Genomic DNA, 16,765 nt, shown 5'->3' on the forward strand with positions numbered 1-16,765 from the left:
CTCAGGGAGAGCAGAGAAGAACATCCATGGCAAGTTGGGAGTTTCCTCCACGCTGCATGAATTAAATCTGCTCCTCTTCCATTTCACATAGCCTTTGTTCAGGTCCACCAACCTAGCTGTATGCAGTTGCATTCAAGTGGGAAACTGATTTTTTTTTCTATCTAGTCTCCCTAGAAACTATTTCTTAAGTGTTCCCTAATTCCATTAATAGACTGAACATGGGGGACGCCTGGGCGGCTCAGTGGTTAAATGCCTGCCTTTGGCCCAGGGCATGATCCTGGAGTCCCAGGATCGAATCCCAGGATCAAGTCCCACATCAGGCTCCCTGTAGGGAGCCTGCTTCTCTCTCTGCCTATGTCTCTGCCTCTCTCTCTCTCTGTGTCTCTCATGAATAAATAAATAAAACTTAAAAAAAAAAAAAAAAAGACAACACGGGGGTAGGAGGAGTCTTTGAGCAATGCTGGAAAGTTAGGCTCTTTGTCACAGAGGAAGAGAGCAGACCAGCCTAGCATGTTAAAGGTCATTCTTTTAGATGGGTATCATTGATTGATTAGCTGGTTACTCGTTGTTTGCTTTTGAAAAGTAAGGGTGAGAGGAGCAGGTAACAGGATTTCAGGAAAGGATAGAATTACTCGCATTTCTAGGGCATTGAGTACAGCTCTATTCATCATTGTAGAGTTGAGTACAACTCTATTCATCATCTCAAAACTTTGAAAAATCTATCAAAATTTGGGAATATGAAAATTTAGAAAAAAGAATGATAATAAACTCCTATTTTTTTCCTCAAACAACAGAAAGAAAGACTGCGTCAGAAAGAAGCCAGCGTGACCACTAACTAACACAGAGCTATGTGAGAATGACGGCAGCAAGATGCATTTTCTTGCATGGTCCTTTGCAACATTAGTGCTGCAGAAAGTTCTTGAAAGATATATCACCAAATGTTTGTTTTGCTCATCTCTTCTGAGGTCATTGCAGGGAGCACCCCATGCCTTAAGGGAGTCCCTTGTTAAGGCACAGGAACAATGAGAAACTGTTTAAGAGAACATTGCAGGAATATTTGATTATTGTTTCTTATAGAGGTCCAAAGTCACTCCATTACAAGACCAGAAGAAATACCAAGATTTTCCAAATGGTTTTAAAAGTGGAGATTTGAAGCTTTCTAATACAAGCTTGATATATATAAACTTTTGACAGAAGAAAAGAAGGATCTTCTATGACAGTTGCCTTGAGAGAGTTCAAGCCTTGGTCTTTATGCCCTGCGGTGTGACTATTGATCTTAATTTTGATCCTGTTGCGGTGATATCCTAAAGCATCTTTCTCATCAAAAATGTTGAAACTTACCAAAACTATATTTTAAGCCATCCTAGACTATTTATTTTCCAAATGAGAGAAAGAGTTATTTTGTTGTCCTTGTTGTTGTTCATATTATGGAAAGGATGGAGATGGAATTATACATGGGTGGAGAGGGAACTAAATAGCCATAAATTCATCCTGAAGAAGAAATTACTAGACAGGAAGTTGACATCAACCAGTGAGCAAGACCTATTTCTTTGTTTTTATGCAAGTTCATTGTGGTTTCTTTGCCTGGCAAAATTCTGCACCCTAACCCCTGGAGAAACAGTGATACCCAAGCCACCACAGTTCTGGAGGTCAAAGTACCTGCTTGGGCAGGTGACCCAGTAACAGCACATTTCACATTTCAGACTGTTTATGAATGGGTAAGGCTGTGTTGGCATGCAGCCACGCCCTGCATTGTGTTCTGGGACTGTGCACATCCGTACACCTCCCACCACCTTCAGGAGGCAGTTTCCAAACAGGAGAGCAAATGCTACTGGTAGCCTTTCATCGTGACCTTGACTGATAGGCCTGTGACCTAAGGTGAAGCAAAAGTCTTAAACATTGAAAAAATTAAGAGCATAAAAAAGTTCTTTATGTCAAAATGAAAAGGTTATTACATTAATATTAAGCTTTGAGTGAAATATCACTCATAGACAGCTTTTTCTGATCCTGGGAGCCCATATGACCACTGCCCCTTGAATCACAAGGGAAACCATCATGGACTTTTCCCCTGACACTTTTTTCCTGAAGCTGTCTCTCTTCAAATCTGTCTTGTGAAAGGAAAAGAGAGCGGACTGGGGGTGAATTGAGAAGAGAATCAAAGACTATCCATTTTTGCCTTGAAGGGAAAGAGGTCCAAACCTTCTCCTTGAGTTGGTGGACAACAGTCTAGAGGTGTATAAGAACCTTAAAACCCTTCCTGATTGGGCTTCCATGTGTGGCCTTGCCCCTAACCCCAGCCTCTTCCCAGAACCTCTCAATTCACCAGGTGCCTGAGTGTCCACCCAGGACTGCCTGCCAATTATTAGCCCCCTCAGGGAACCCCTAATAGAGTCAGCTAATTAAAGCAGAACTGTATCCTAATATAATATAATCAGGATCAAATCAAATCTCAGAAGCCATATTTGTCCAGGTGCTAACCACCTTCTCTAATAATTCAAAATAAAGGAATATGGTAGCATAGTTGGGTTCTTCTTTTCCCATTCAACGTAAGAGATGAGACAAGCAAAACAAAAAAGCTGGTAAAGAACTGACATCACTAAAGGAAGTTGCTCAGGAGCAAGAAGCTTTCCATACTGTTTTCTTATGTTATTTGTCTTCATTTCCACCTAAGTATGAAGAAAACCGAAGAAATTCATCAATTTAAAACAAATTCCACTTACAGCCATCCTGTGCTCTGTGACAGTCCTTGCTCTGTGACATTCCTTCTTGTATTATCATGTGGGAGAAAAGTGCCTGTCTTGCCTATTCCTTGGGGATCAACTTTGAGCTCAGTGAAATCAACATGTGTTGAAATCCTCATTGGTCCCCACAGACTTGATGGGTGAGAGCAGCAGGTGGTTTCAGGGGGATCCCTGGTCCACTTCAGGTCTTTAAGAAGGATACTCCCAAGAAAATCACTGACAGTAAACAGGTCTGTCACTATGGCCTGCAAGAATATGCATGCTCTCAGGGAACCAGTGCTGAAGAATGAATGGAAATGTTTAGTGTGAAAGTTAGACAAATGCAGCCCACATAGGATTCCATCCACATGGACAGACTAGAAATTGGCAGTAAAATACCTGTTTCCAAAGACTATACTTTGCCTGCTCTATTGGGGAAACATGGTAATTTTATCCGACTAGTCAAATATAGTAAATTAGTGTATTAAGACACTAGGGTGGAATCTCCATTGTTCTTACCCAACTTGGATCCTGCAATGTGTATCTCAGTGCTGCCTCCCAAGTTCATACATTTACTGCAGTGTTGGCACAGCCTTTATTTCTAACACAAGTCAAGCTCAGTAGAAGTTCACAAGAGTTTGTTCAAGGTGGGCCATCTAAAACAACCTGGGGCCCCTTGAAAAAAATCCCTCTAAAATGCAATTGAGTTTATGTTAAATGCAACAGGTTTCTCCAAACTTGTCATGGAGAGGAAGTAAGTGTACCACTTAAGCAGCTTGAGCATGTTAGCCAAGCAGGGTTTGAGTAGCTCTTCTAAGAACAGCCCTCCCCAAACTAGAGGTAGAGTGGCCAGTATTGCTACTCTGTGTTTAACAAGACACTCACACCCACCTTTACTAACCAGACTCTGAAAAACCTTGACGTAGAAGCAACATCATCTCTTCTAGCCAAGAGTCATTCCTGAAGCATAGTTAGTTGGATAGCAATTTGGATTCTTGCATGAGTAACCTGCAATCGTCATCAAGCATACAAGTTATCATACATGACACTAAAGCATGATATAAACATGTTAGGTAAAAAGCATCAGGCCTGTGAGGTGTCAAAGATCAGGTTAGAAGATGGTGTGATATGTGGTCTTTAACACAAAAATTAGCTTAACAGTGGGGGTGGGAAGGAGTCACAGAAAGAGAAAAGTGTGGCCAAACAGAAATAGATGATCATGATGATGATGGTCCTGCTGCCTTTTGAATCTTTGAGTTGACATGTCTCTTCAAATGCCCCCCCACAAGTATCTAGGAGTAATGGAAAAACAATTTCTGAAACCTGGGAAGTAGAATAAGGAAACCCAGCTGTGTGAGTACATCTTTAAATGACCTAGCCAAAACAAACTAGTGGTGTGGTTGAGGAATCAATTGTCAGACTGGGTGCTAGTCTTGTGTCCCCTCTTGCCCCCCAGTAAGCTACTGGGCCCACTTTAGGCACCTCTCTTTTTCCTAAGAACCATAAAGAAAGGCATTTCCTAAAGAAACACTTCATATGCTGCTGGTGGAGAAGCTGGAAAAACTGAAGGAAGGAGTAAAACTCTGGTGGGGGATTGGAAACCTCCTGCAAAATGTGCAAGTCATTGCCATGGTTCATTCAAGGACCAAGATTGGATGTAGCGGAAGAGTCGTGTTATTTTTGGTAAAGATTAGCCTGTTGGCTTGGGACTGTACATCTCTCTGTAGATTTTTTGTGTGCAGTGGGGGTATTTTCATTTTAATGATATTCTTGCTTTCTTGAATGTTACATTTTCTCATTTCTGTTTCTGTTTCTCTCTTGCCTGACATCATGGCCACAGATCATTGCACACAACATTGCCTGCCACAGTAGAGCCTAAGACAGTGCCTGGTCTGAGTATCGAGGGGAATCAGTAGTGCAGACCTATGGGTTCTTTTCCAGTAACCAAACTATAACCTTAACAGGGAAACTTCTTCATTCCCTGACCTCCTACATCAGGCTTATTTTGTGGTATTCTCCCCTCCCCAAATAAAGATAAAAACCAAGTTGGAGCTTTCTGTGTCAAGAAGAAAGAAGTCCAAAATGCATAGCTTTTTTTCCCCAAAAAATATCTGATCCAAATATCAAATATATCATTTTATAAAATAGTTAGATTCATGCATGATTTTCTTTCATTGTGCCTGTTCTAATCAGGAAAAAAAAAAGTGACCAAAAGCTAGAAGGGAAAGAAAAAAACATCAGTAGATTTGGTATTTCACAAATTAGTTTATTAGTTTCTAAACCACACCAAATGTGGACATACTGTGAAATCCAAAGTTATGGAAATCCTGAGCACAGAAAGATTGGAACAGCCGTGAGAGCTGATGAGTATGGACAAAGTAAGAGCTGTCTGTGGCCCATTTGAGACTTTAGCCTCAAACAGGAAATTTTTAGAGTGTGGATTTGAAAGAGTCAAGGATTTCCCTGAATAGTGTACTTTTTTTTAAAAGCCACATATATGGAGAAGTGGTGTGATATTGTGGAAGAAGTGGCCAGACCATTCCGCCATCCTTACTCTGGGTTCTCTTAAGAGCAGTTGATAAATGTGCAGAACATCTGGAAGGCCGTCAGAACTACATTTCACCTATTGTACCTTTAGGAATAATTCAGCTCAAGAAAGTGGACTGAATGAAGAAATGAACTTTCATTCATGTCAGCTACTTTGTCATCATGAAGAAATCAGCAACACAAGAGAAGGCTATGTTGCCAAAATAATAGTATTTAACATTTGCAAAGTTTGAATCGTTTTTAGCCTTGCCAAAATGCAAGTCATGTGTTGAATATGTTTCCGTCTTCTGGCTATAGAGAAAAACAATCCAGCTGCTTGGAATCTTCTCTATTATTGGTGCAAAAGTCACTTAAAGAAAAGCACCTTCAGAGATTGGCCTCAGCGTGGTGGTGGCTGCAGACTCACATCACAGTATTTATAACCCCGTTAGCAATTAAATCCAGGCATCGCTAGGCTCTTGTTACTCATAGCTGTATGTGAGCGAGAGGCCCATTTTGTGGCATTTCTGCACACCCATCAGTTGTTGACACCTTCTTAGAGTACTGAATGCTAGTTTCACAATTCTTTATTTCCCCTTCCAAGGAGTCGGCAATCTCCCAAACTCTCCCAAATGGATTCTTTGCTGGGAAGTAGTGAATTCAAGAGCATTTTAACATGCAGGGTTGAAGCCAGTTCGGTAGCCATATTCATGCCAAGACTCTTAATCAACGCTGTGATATGCACCTAGGATGTGGAAGTTCATGTACTTGACAATTTAATTGGAACTGTGAAGATATTAAAATGGCAGCTAGCTAACTACTCTCACAAAGCCCTTGTGCAGCTGTCCTCAAGTAGAGCTTCCTGGGTTCACTTCCCCCCACTCTCAACCAGCCCAGCCCAGTGATAACCAGTAACACACACAAAAAACACCTTTTTGTTTTCATTCTTCTCTGGTATGATGGTTCACTTCAGTCAGGAGCTCAAATGAACTCTGGACTTTATTGTATATACATCTATGAAGTACTTGTTCATGAACTTTGCCTGCATTCCATGATCTGGGGAAGACCAAGTTAATATCATTTTTTTATAGGAAAGTGGTAGCTAAAGCCATTAATTTATCCCTCTGCATTCCATCTATATGGTCATATGATTTTCTGTTTTTTAATCTTGTCTTAAGTGTACTAAGAAACCCCAGTCTGCCTCCTTTTCTAAAAGCTAATCCAAATACTTCTGGGAGCTATTTTTTTATGGTTTGTGTGAAATTTGAGAGCATTGGGCTAGGAAGATGCAAATGAGCCCATAGTTTACAGCAGAAATTCACCTCCCAAGAATTTGGCGTTCTTCTCCATGGAATAAACAACTTCTACTATATTTAGGCTATTTTGTTGGCTGAGCATTTCCCTAAATTTTACCTGTGCAGACACCAAGGGGCTTTCTGTCTTTGAAACTTTAAGGAGGTCTTCTGAGAGAATGAATATTTCTCACTATTTTGGGAGCCCCCATCTTATACCTAGCATGGATTCATTCTTAGGCATGTATTCACTGTGGTTTGTCAACATCTTTGGCAAAATTGTGCTTCCTTTCATCATTGTTCTCTTCCAGAGCTTGCTTCTATTCTTTGTCTCATGAAACAAATGTGTTTTTGTTTATTCATCTGGGCCATCCTTCCAAAATGAAAGGCTAGTCCCATAGACATCTGAGTGTACAGGGAAATTACTCTCTACCTCCCCACAGTGTGGACAATAAACAGGAATGATCAACTCTCTGGGAACTCTTGGGGCAGATTTTGAATTCTAAGTTTCTATGAGAAGCATAAAAATGGGTATATAGCTTACAAAAATTGTACTACTCTCCAATAAGAGACTAGAAAGAGATTCAAAATCTTTACATCTTAAGTAGGTTTGAGCAAACTTTAAGTAGCTCCCCCCCCCCCCCCCCCGCTTTGTTTTTGGCAACTTATCCCTAGCTATAGTCTTACTTTTTTCTATCTGGCCACCAAGGCCTAAAGATGGTGGTTTCAGCCCCACCAGAACCGCATTCTGTATAATCCTCCAAAGACATCCATTTCCTTTGGAAACAAATCTGTAAATGAGAGGAAAGTAGTGCACTTCTTCTGTCTGTCCAGAGTGCCATACATAGGATTTTGGGGTCCACCAAAAGGATAGGTCTATACCAAATCATTAATTTTATAATTCTTCAATTTCTCAAGACACACATAATATGACCCTACTGTTAGCAAAATATATAATCTTCAAAGACAATAAGCATTAAAAAAAAAAAAGACTTCCCTTTTGAGAAGGAATCTAAAATACTCCTAAAATGGCAGAAACTTACAAAATTTGAAATTGAATAATTGTTTAGAGAAAACATGTCATTGATTCATCATAGTTTTTTCCTCTCATTGAGTTTTAATTCAGACTAGCGTGGGAAGCAGGGTGCCCCTGGATTTTGATTTAAGGGATCATACTTTGGCCTGGAAATTCAGCCCTGAGCTGTATGCCCAGAACCTAAGTGAAATCAGTCAGCATCCTAATAGGAATCAGGCCTAACAAGTTAAGTTACTTCAAGTCAGTTAGGGTTTAATTTTCTCAGTGACACCCTGGACCCCAGACGCTGCTTCCTAAAAGCAAGCATTTGATGCATTTGATCCACACAGTTACATCTCCCTACGGCCTTGGGAGATGGTAAGCAATGGATTGTGGGAGTACAGCATGAGACGGAGAGAAGGAAAATTTGAACACGGCCGGGGTGCAATGCTTTGCTGGTATAATGCACTGTTATGGGCCTGGTGGTTTTTGCCGTCTTCTATCATGGGCTCCAGGAATCTGTATTAGGCAAACAGGAGTGTTCAGTTTCTGGTATCGGTCCATGCCTGACAACGTGCTGGGAAAGCAGGTACCCTGGTGAGACTGGCCTGTGCTTGCTGAAATTATTCCATTACCTTTCAGATTCGTTCCCATGGGGCGGAGTGTGCATGCGCCTTCCTGTTTTCTCTGTGCCTGTCCCAAAGTCATTTTGGCAGCTAACTTCATTTCACTTTTCTTGCTTTAATACTTGCTCTTTGGCCTCCCCTTCCTTTACAGCCCACAGCTTTTTCGCTCACTTTATCTTTCTAGTTTCTCTAGGACCTAGCCTTTCTTAGCTCTTCCCCCCACGCAGCATGAAGCGCCATTCCTCAGCCCTTTGGACCGAGGCACTTTGCTGTCACCAAGTGAGACACAGTGCTGTGACTGCCTCCTGTTAATGTCAGCATCACCTCATCACTTAGGCAAAGAGGGAAAAATCCATAAAAGAGATGGAAAATGCATTTCTTTTTCATTTTATTCTCCTTTAAGAAGGTTGAAGGGAGGGTTCTAGTGCTTTTCAATTTCTCTTAGATTGTACTTTAAAACTGCCTAATTAGGGAGTTTGATAAATTAGAAATCAGTCCAGGTTCTCACCATCTACGATGCATAAGACTAAATTTTTGAATCTGAAGTAACTTTTTTGCACTGCTGAAGAAATTGATTTAATTCTGTGCAAATAGTTTGAATCACAGGCTTTTTATTGCCACCCCATTCTTACTACTACTCATGATCCAAACATCTACACGAATCTGGATCAGGATGTTGACAATTTGCGGTTATTTTCAGATCAACAGTAACTGATACACTCTTGAAAGTGCTTTAAAAAAAAGTGTAAGCATGTTCCTAAGTAGTTAATTTTTGGCCCTGGAAAAATCTTGGCTTTTCTGTTAAACATTAGATCAATCTGTAATATTAAAGGATTTTAAGCAATAACGAAGACAGTTTGAGAAATGAGAAGGCACTTTACAGACATGAAACCTTACATTACATGCTCTTGGACATTTTTTAATATAAGCTCATTGGATTCAGGTATTTTTTTCCCTTTAAATTTTTAAAAATATATGTTTCTAATTTGCATATTTAATTTTGTCAAAGCTGAGAAATGCTCATTAGTTGGATTTGTAAATGTCATTTGCAACCAAATGAAGTATTTATTTTTAAAAAAGGTGAAGGAACCAATATTGACTTGTACATAATGAAATGTGTGTGTCTATATATATATTTTTTTCCTCCTTGACACTATTTGGTCACCACATCAAGTGTATTTTTGTATATAATATATATTGGTTAGAAAATGTAGATTGTCTATTCAAAGAATTCTAGCTCTGTGATAGATTATATTTATCCTAATCTGTTGATACCTCTGTTAATTTGTTTTAAGAGAACTCTATTTTTTGCAATTTTCAGAGAACTGCATTCATGGCTTCCAATTGTAAATATGATGAGAATATTTTAATAAATCTTGGTTTCATGTCTGCCGGTGTGTGCTGCAGATTTGTTTTCAGGAGACACTCAGGACAGTCTCCCAACAGTGCTTTCCTGTGGAGGATGCCAGTCATCTGTGACATTCATTGCTGCTCAAGCACAGTGTTATTACTGAGTTGCAAGAGCTGGGTAATGGTAAGTCCATCCTGTTTCCTTCCTTCTCCCTCTTCCATCCCACCAACAGCGGACAATCTGGCTAGGTGCTGGAGGCCAACCAGCCAGGCATTGGCTCAGCTAGGCTGACAAAAACAATACTGCCTGAAGATAAATTGCCCAAAGTGGGGGCATACAGGCAGAACCATAAGTATTGGTGACTTCAAACTGGGAAACAGAACAGAAATGAAACTGTATTGTGTTCTAGCACTAAGCACAAGGTACAAAATTCTTTTCAAGCAATGATATGACACATGCAAATATTTATGAACAAGAACGGACTTTCAGCAAAACACTCTTCCATTTAAATAAAAGTGTGCTTGTGTTTTTTAAAATTTATTTACTCAGTGTTCCTGAATGCTATGCACTGTTAAGTTCTAGAAGTTTCCTGAAATATGTCCCAATTTATGCAGATACATTTAATGAACAGACACAGCTACTAACTGCGGAGACATTTCATCACTGGGAAATTTCTAAATCATAGAGTCATGGAGCTGCAAAAATCTTCAAACATCAGATGAAATCTCCTATTTCACAGAGTAAAACAAACTGAAGTCCAAGGGACTTGTTGAAAACTACAGTTAGTATTAGTGAACACATAAGACTAGAATCCAAATCTCTTGACCCTAAGGCCAAAGCCTTTCCCACTGCTTAACTCTTTCATCATGTTAAACTATTCTCCAATATGCAGGTCTCCCCTCCCCTGCAATCTGACAGTAAGAGTGTGCTTGTGAAACTTTTCATAGCCAAAATGGCATAATGTGAAGAAGCAATTACCTTTAATTTATACGGAAAATTATTTAAGCATTCCCAGACCCCAGAAATAACCTCTCTTAAACTTTTCTGATACCTCAGGACACATCTTACTAACTGATACACAAAATAAATCAAGATAAAGCACAGATGTTCACAGACACTGTTCAAAGCCGTAATGTCTTGATGCTGAGATGCTGAGTATAGGTCTGGGGAAGGAACTCGTAGGGGCCATTCTGCTGCTTGAATGCATGTTGCCTCTATAAGGCTCACTGTGAAACAATTGTGCATGCCATTTTTGCTTTCTGCCTTTTTTTTTTTATAAAAGCAAAATTCTTCTTCAGATTTCTTCTGAAGCAAAAACAAGTACTAAAGGGAAATAATGAACTTTCAGAAAGTGGGAGATACCTATACACCATTATGGAGAAATATTCTAGAACTGCTGTTTGAAGGAAAGGCTCTAAATTCTCCTACAGGTTTGTAGAAACCATTATTAAAGTGACATTTCAGGGGGACTTGAGTGTCTCAGTCAGTTAGGTGTCCAACTCAGCTCAGGTGATGATCTCAGGGTTGTGAGATGGAGCCTCATGTTGCGGGAGGGAAGGGCCCATGCTCAGCAGGGAGTCTGCTTGAGATGCTCTCTCTCTCTCTCCCCCTCTCCTTCTGCCCCTCCCCCTGCTCACTCTCTCTCTAAAATATATTTTTTTAATTTTTAAAGTTGTGTTCTGAATTAGAACACCTAGCAAAAGACAGAAGCCTGAGTATCAAGGAACCTAGGAAAAATATCAGTCCATCTTAGGAAGAATCTCCATTCTGGTTTAATCAAAATTTACTCTCCCTTGCTGAGGGAGTACTGATAAATTTAGAGGTATATATATATTTTGGCCTATTCTTGAAGTAGTCCATGTATGCTGATGGTCCAACTAACAGGCCATAAATTTCTGAGGCTAAATATTCCACATCAGACTCTAGCTGCCCACTTTTATCTGCCTGTGATGTATTCATGGAAATAAAAGACTTGACAGTTGGCCTGCACTGTTGCTTTGGATGCCTTTTAAGTCCTCTCAAAGTAGATCTACTTCATGCAAATCATTGTATGATAATGAACAGTGAGAGAAGATAACTATATTATTTATCAACTGGTGCATTAAAAAGGCTCCCAAACAGTGGATTAAATCAAGAATGATCACTTCTTTTTCATGGTTTTTGTTAGTTTGGAAAGAGCTCAACTGGGCAGTTCTTACTTCAGAGTCTCATAAGATTGTAGGACTATGTCTGTTGGGTCCTCAGTCCTCTGAAAACTGGAAGGCTTGAGTGGGGCTGGAACTTACACTCACTCGACTGGCAGGTTGGTGCTGGCTCTAGGCTGGGAGACTCAGCATCTCTCTACAGGGCGGCTTGAGGGAGCTAAGGCAAAACATATAATGCCAAAGCCCAGAAGACACATCCAGTCACCTTCATGATAGTCTACTGGTTGAGGCATTTATAGAATTCTGCCCAGGTTGCAGGGGAAGGAAATTGGACTCCACGTCTTTTTTTAGACTCCACCTCTTGATAAAGGAATGTGAACACCATATTGTAAAAAGAGAATGTGATATGGGATATCTATTGGTACAACCACCTTTGAATAATCTGTCCAAGTAGCTTGCCCTATTCTTTCTATCTGGTCTTCCTCTTCCTTTTCTCATTCCTATTTTTGTTCAAAAACTAAACATCAGATTTCTTTTTCAGAGTCTTCCCTTCTCTTTTCCCCAAACCTTCCCTTTACCTGCATATCTGAGCACAGAAATACTTGTCTTGAAGAAAGTGAGATATGTCCAAACTGAGACTTTATAAACACTAACGGGGAAAAGAACTCAAAGGTAACCTTAAAATTTGACTCCTCAGTCATAAGCCTGCATTTTTTTGTCATGGCTAGGAGTGATGCTGATCCCCACTGAAGCTGTGTCTTGGAAGTAAGTAAATCAAATCATATTTTTTGGTGGCTGGAATAAAACTTTGACTATTACAATACTGTGTAGGTATTAATACAGTGGAATATTATTCAGCCTAAACAGGAAGGAAATTCTGACCCATGCTACAACTTGTATGAGCCTAGAAGACATGACACTCAATGAAATAACCCAGTCACAAAAGAACAAATGTTGTTTGATTTCATTTTACAAGAAATTAATATCCAAGTCAAATTCATAGAGGTAGAAAACAGAATGATGAGGGCACGTGGGTTGGTTCCATGGCTGCCTTCAGCTTAGGTCATGATCCTGGGGTCCTGGGATGCAGCCCCACATCAGGCTCTCTGCTTAGCAGAGAGTCTGCTTCTCCATCTCCCTCTGTTGCTCCTCCTATGTGTTTCTCTCTCTCTCTCTCTCTCTCTCTCTCTCTGTCAAATAAATAAATTGTCAAAAAAAAAAAAAAAAGAGAGAGAGAGAGAAAGAAGAAAGTAGAATGATGGTTTCCAGGAGCTAGAGGGAAGAAGGAATGGAGTTGTTTAATGGGTATGGAGTTTTAGTTTGGGAAGCTGGAAACATTCTGGAGATGAATGGTGATGATGGTCACATAGCAATGTGAATGTAGGGGATCCCTGGGTGGCGCAGCGGTTTGGCGCCTGCCTTTGGCTCAGGGCGTGATCCTGGAGACCCGGGATCAAATCCCACATCGGGCTCCTGGTGCATGGAGCCTGCTTCTCCCTCTGCCTATGTCTCTGCCTCTCTGTGTGTGTGTGTGTGTGTGTGTGTGTGTGTGACTATCATAAAAAAAATGTGAATGTATTTAATGTATAAAACTGTACACTTAAAAGTGGTTAAAATCATAAACTATATATATTTTACCATGATTTTTTAAAGTATGTATGTATTAAGAGCTTTCTATAGGCCAGGTGCTACATGAAGCATTGTATATGCATTATTTGCTCAATCCTCATAATTAATATGAGGTAAAGATTACTACTATCCCCATTTTGCAAATAAGAAAACTTTTATGCAATGCTTAGGTAAGTTGATAGCTTTCCCATGCAATTGGTAAGGGGAGAAACCAAAATTCAGATACTCCAAAGAAACACTCTCAGCCACTATTTTATTTCTAAGATCACAGAAATAAAATTAGCTGATCCAGGGAATATGGGGATAGATAGATAGACCTCAACACATTGGTGGTCTTACAATCTTACTTTTGAGATGTCAAAAACATTGTCCTTCTAACAAGATCCTTCTTTTTCACAAAATACTACCTTTCCAAATCTTAGTGTAGTTTTTATCAAATATCTAGCACAAGAGTATTGAAGCTACCAACACTTTGTAAAAGCCAAAGAAACTAACAGAATGGGGCTGTGTGTGTGTGTATCATTTAAGGAACAGCTAATATGCAACTTCCAGAATTTTCTTCTTTCTGTGGATGAGATGAAGTAGAGTATAACACCATGCAAAAATGAGTAGGAATTGGTGAGAACCAAATGAGGAATGCAGTGAGAGGAAAAGAAGCAGCCACCTAATCTACCTGTGAGTAATTATCCTGAACTAACCTCATAATCAATCTGGAAATATATCTGACAAGGTAAAACAATATCTTATCAACAAAAAGAATGTTTAAACATTCGTGTAGTGCTAGAACTTCCCAGAGCCTTCTACCAATATTGTGGCATGTCCATTGCTTGATTTGAGGCCAAATTGAGACCCATTTGGACCTCATTTAGAGTCATTTTGAAGTTATTTGCTGCTGAAATTAAATCCTCCTGTTGGAAGAGTATTTTATTGCTAGTGAAGGAATCACAAATGATTAGATAGTTCTCAGTGTTCTCATGCTGGCCAGAACTAGAAGTAGAAAATTCCTTCAAGAAAGAACATACCCTCCCTCATCCTCCAAGTTCTAGAAAACATCAAGAGTTACCAAATTGTCCAATACCTTGCCTTATCTTCCAAGATTTCCTTCCTAGATCCTAATACCAGAATGGTTTGGCCATCTTTGAGAAACTATTGCACTTAGGGGGATTTATTCCACAGAAGAAAAAAGTGGAGCTAAGAAGAAGAGAAAGGGTGCAAATCTAAAAAATTAGGCACTTATATTCTTTAGCCTCTACTTCTGGTTTTGTGTGACAGGTAAGACCCACCAGGGTCTCCTGGTGGCCACCTCACAGCTCTCCAAAGAGTACCTTTCTGATATGAGTCCTTCTTCTCACTGGATTCCCACCTAAGACTCAATGGTAACTTAGAGAAATATGGGCTTCTGAAATATACATTTTAAATACATGCCCTAAAAAGAAAAGTCATGACCCTAAGAGAACTGTAGGAATAGCAAAATATAAGAAAAAAAGTTACAGACTTAGAGGTTATAGCAAAATATAAGAAAAAAAAGTTACAGACTTAGAGGGTAGAGCCAATCTAATATCCCAGTTTGGCCACTTATTATCCTGGTGATTTGAAGCAAATTACAGCACACTAAGCCACTGATTCCTCATTAAAAATGGAGATTAAAAAAAGATCTTAAGTAGATTCCATAAGGTTGTCAAGGGTAAAAAAGAAATAATGCAGAAATTCCTAACATAAAACAATAAATGTCATTTCTTTCTCTCATATAGGAACAGTCAGTATTGCTTGGGATCATCCCCTCTTGGTCACAATGGGAAAGTGTTGTCAATATCCTCAATCCAAGCCTTGTCACTTTATTACCTGGTTTGCATGTGAGTTGGTTCACTCTGGCTCTTATTCATTTAGAGGTGGCTTTTTTCTTTTCAGTTCCAGTTATTCCATGACAATGTATTATTTATACAAACTACTACACTTCAATTTCCACAACTGTTTGGACTAGATGATTTTTAGGACCCCTGATTTCTCTGTGAGTAGCTATTCTAGAAATCGCCCCTAATCTCATACAATATACCAAGCAGGAAACACACCATGAATAAAAAATGGAAGAGCACTTGCAGTCGGTACATATTAATATTTGAGCTTGGGCCACTGAAGTTTAAAGTTGAAGATTGTTCACTAGACATTTGTCTTGAAGAATGTCTTAATAGCAAAAATAACCCTGGCATGGCAAAGGAAAAGAGAAAGCCTCTACCAAGTGGCAGAATGGCCCATGTGAGAGGCAGGCAGTTTAGATAGAATCCCTACATCCATAGTTGCAGATAAGTCATAGGATATGACAGGATGTTCTCCTGCTGTCACAAACAGCAGGAATGTGTATACATATATGTCTCTCTGTCAGATTTTGGATCTAGTTTTTACTGTAGACAACTAGAAAAACAAGATCATTTTTTTAACATCATTTTTTTAATTCCTTTGAAAGACTGGAAAAATCCTTGCAAAGTAAAAATTACTGAATAAGAGGTTAAGACGGGTTCTCAAGTACCAACAGGCATTTGACAATATCTGAAGACATTTTTTAATTATCAGAACTGGGAAGAGGTACTCTTGATATCTAGTAGGAAGAGTCTGAGAGACTATTAAACATCCTGTAAGGCATAGGACATCCCCACAATAAAGAATTATCCAGCTTGAAATGTAAGTAGAGCCAAGATAAGGTGGTATCACCTTGCTAGGGCTCTTAGAAACAACAGAAAAAATTTCTGGAAACATACACACATTATTTCTGGGGGAATATAATATTCTAGATCTGTAGAAACAAACAAACCAGTTTTTCCAGTAAAATGTCACACAATCAAAGACAAACAAGCATATGAAAAGCCAACAGTCATGAATGAGAATCAGTAGTGGCAATGCTCAATAAAAGCAAATAGGCTCCAAATATTAGAACTATGGGCTTACTATGTTCAAGGAGTAAAAATTAAAAATTGGAAATTTCGGCAAAGAAATGAAAATCACAAAAAATTACAGAGTAGATTTGAGAGAAAGAAAAATTCTAGAAATGAAGTATACAATAATCCCAATTAATAATGCAATGGATGGATGCGTGTCACAGCACATTAGAAATAATTTAACAGAGAATTGGAAAACTGAGAGACACATCAGAAGAAAATATCCAAAATGAAATTCAGACACATGAAACACTGAAGAGAAGGGAAGAAAAGTCAATGACCTGGTGAGATCAAAGGTCATAAAACAATAGCACAGTTAATGACAGTTTTCCAAAACTAAAGACAGACATGAATCAACAGATTCAAGAAATAGTAAGAAACTGCTACAGTGTAAATGAAAAGCAATTCCCTCCTAGACACACCATAACTAAACTTAAGAAAGGCAAAAATAAAACCATCCAGAGAAAAAAGATATTAAAATTAAAGGGTCATTATAGTATAATGGTAAATTTAAACTCACCTGAGTAATTCA

The 16,765-nt window shown here is 39.2% G+C and overlaps 1 protein-coding gene across 21 annotated transcripts in view; it reads left to right on the plus strand.

The window, feature by feature from the left end:
* Positions 1-16,765, plus strand: part of FMN1 (formin 1) — a 433,877-nt gene that overhangs the window by 402,973 nt on the left and 14,139 nt on the right. For 6 of the 21 annotated variants that reach the window (XM_049104448.1, XM_025473314.3, XM_049104447.1 and 3 more), the window contains one exon: positions 9,501-9,713. In XM_049104448.1, coding sequence (XP_048960405.1) covers positions 9,501-9,713 — 213 coding nt within the window. Of the gene's footprint in view, positions 1-794; positions 9,804-10,828; positions 12,370-12,402; positions 12,865-13,831; positions 13,979-15,054; positions 15,598-16,765 lie in introns of those variants that run through there. The other 15 variants (XM_025473315.3, XM_025473321.3, XM_035708837.2 and 12 more) reach the window with 14 other exon arrangements.

This window comes from Canis lupus, chromosome 30 (genome assembly GCF_003254725.2).
Source record: "Canis lupus dingo isolate Sandy chromosome 30, ASM325472v2, whole genome shotgun sequence".
In the NCBI taxonomy this organism is placed as follows: Eukaryota; Metazoa; Chordata; class Mammalia; order Carnivora; family Canidae; genus Canis; species Canis lupus.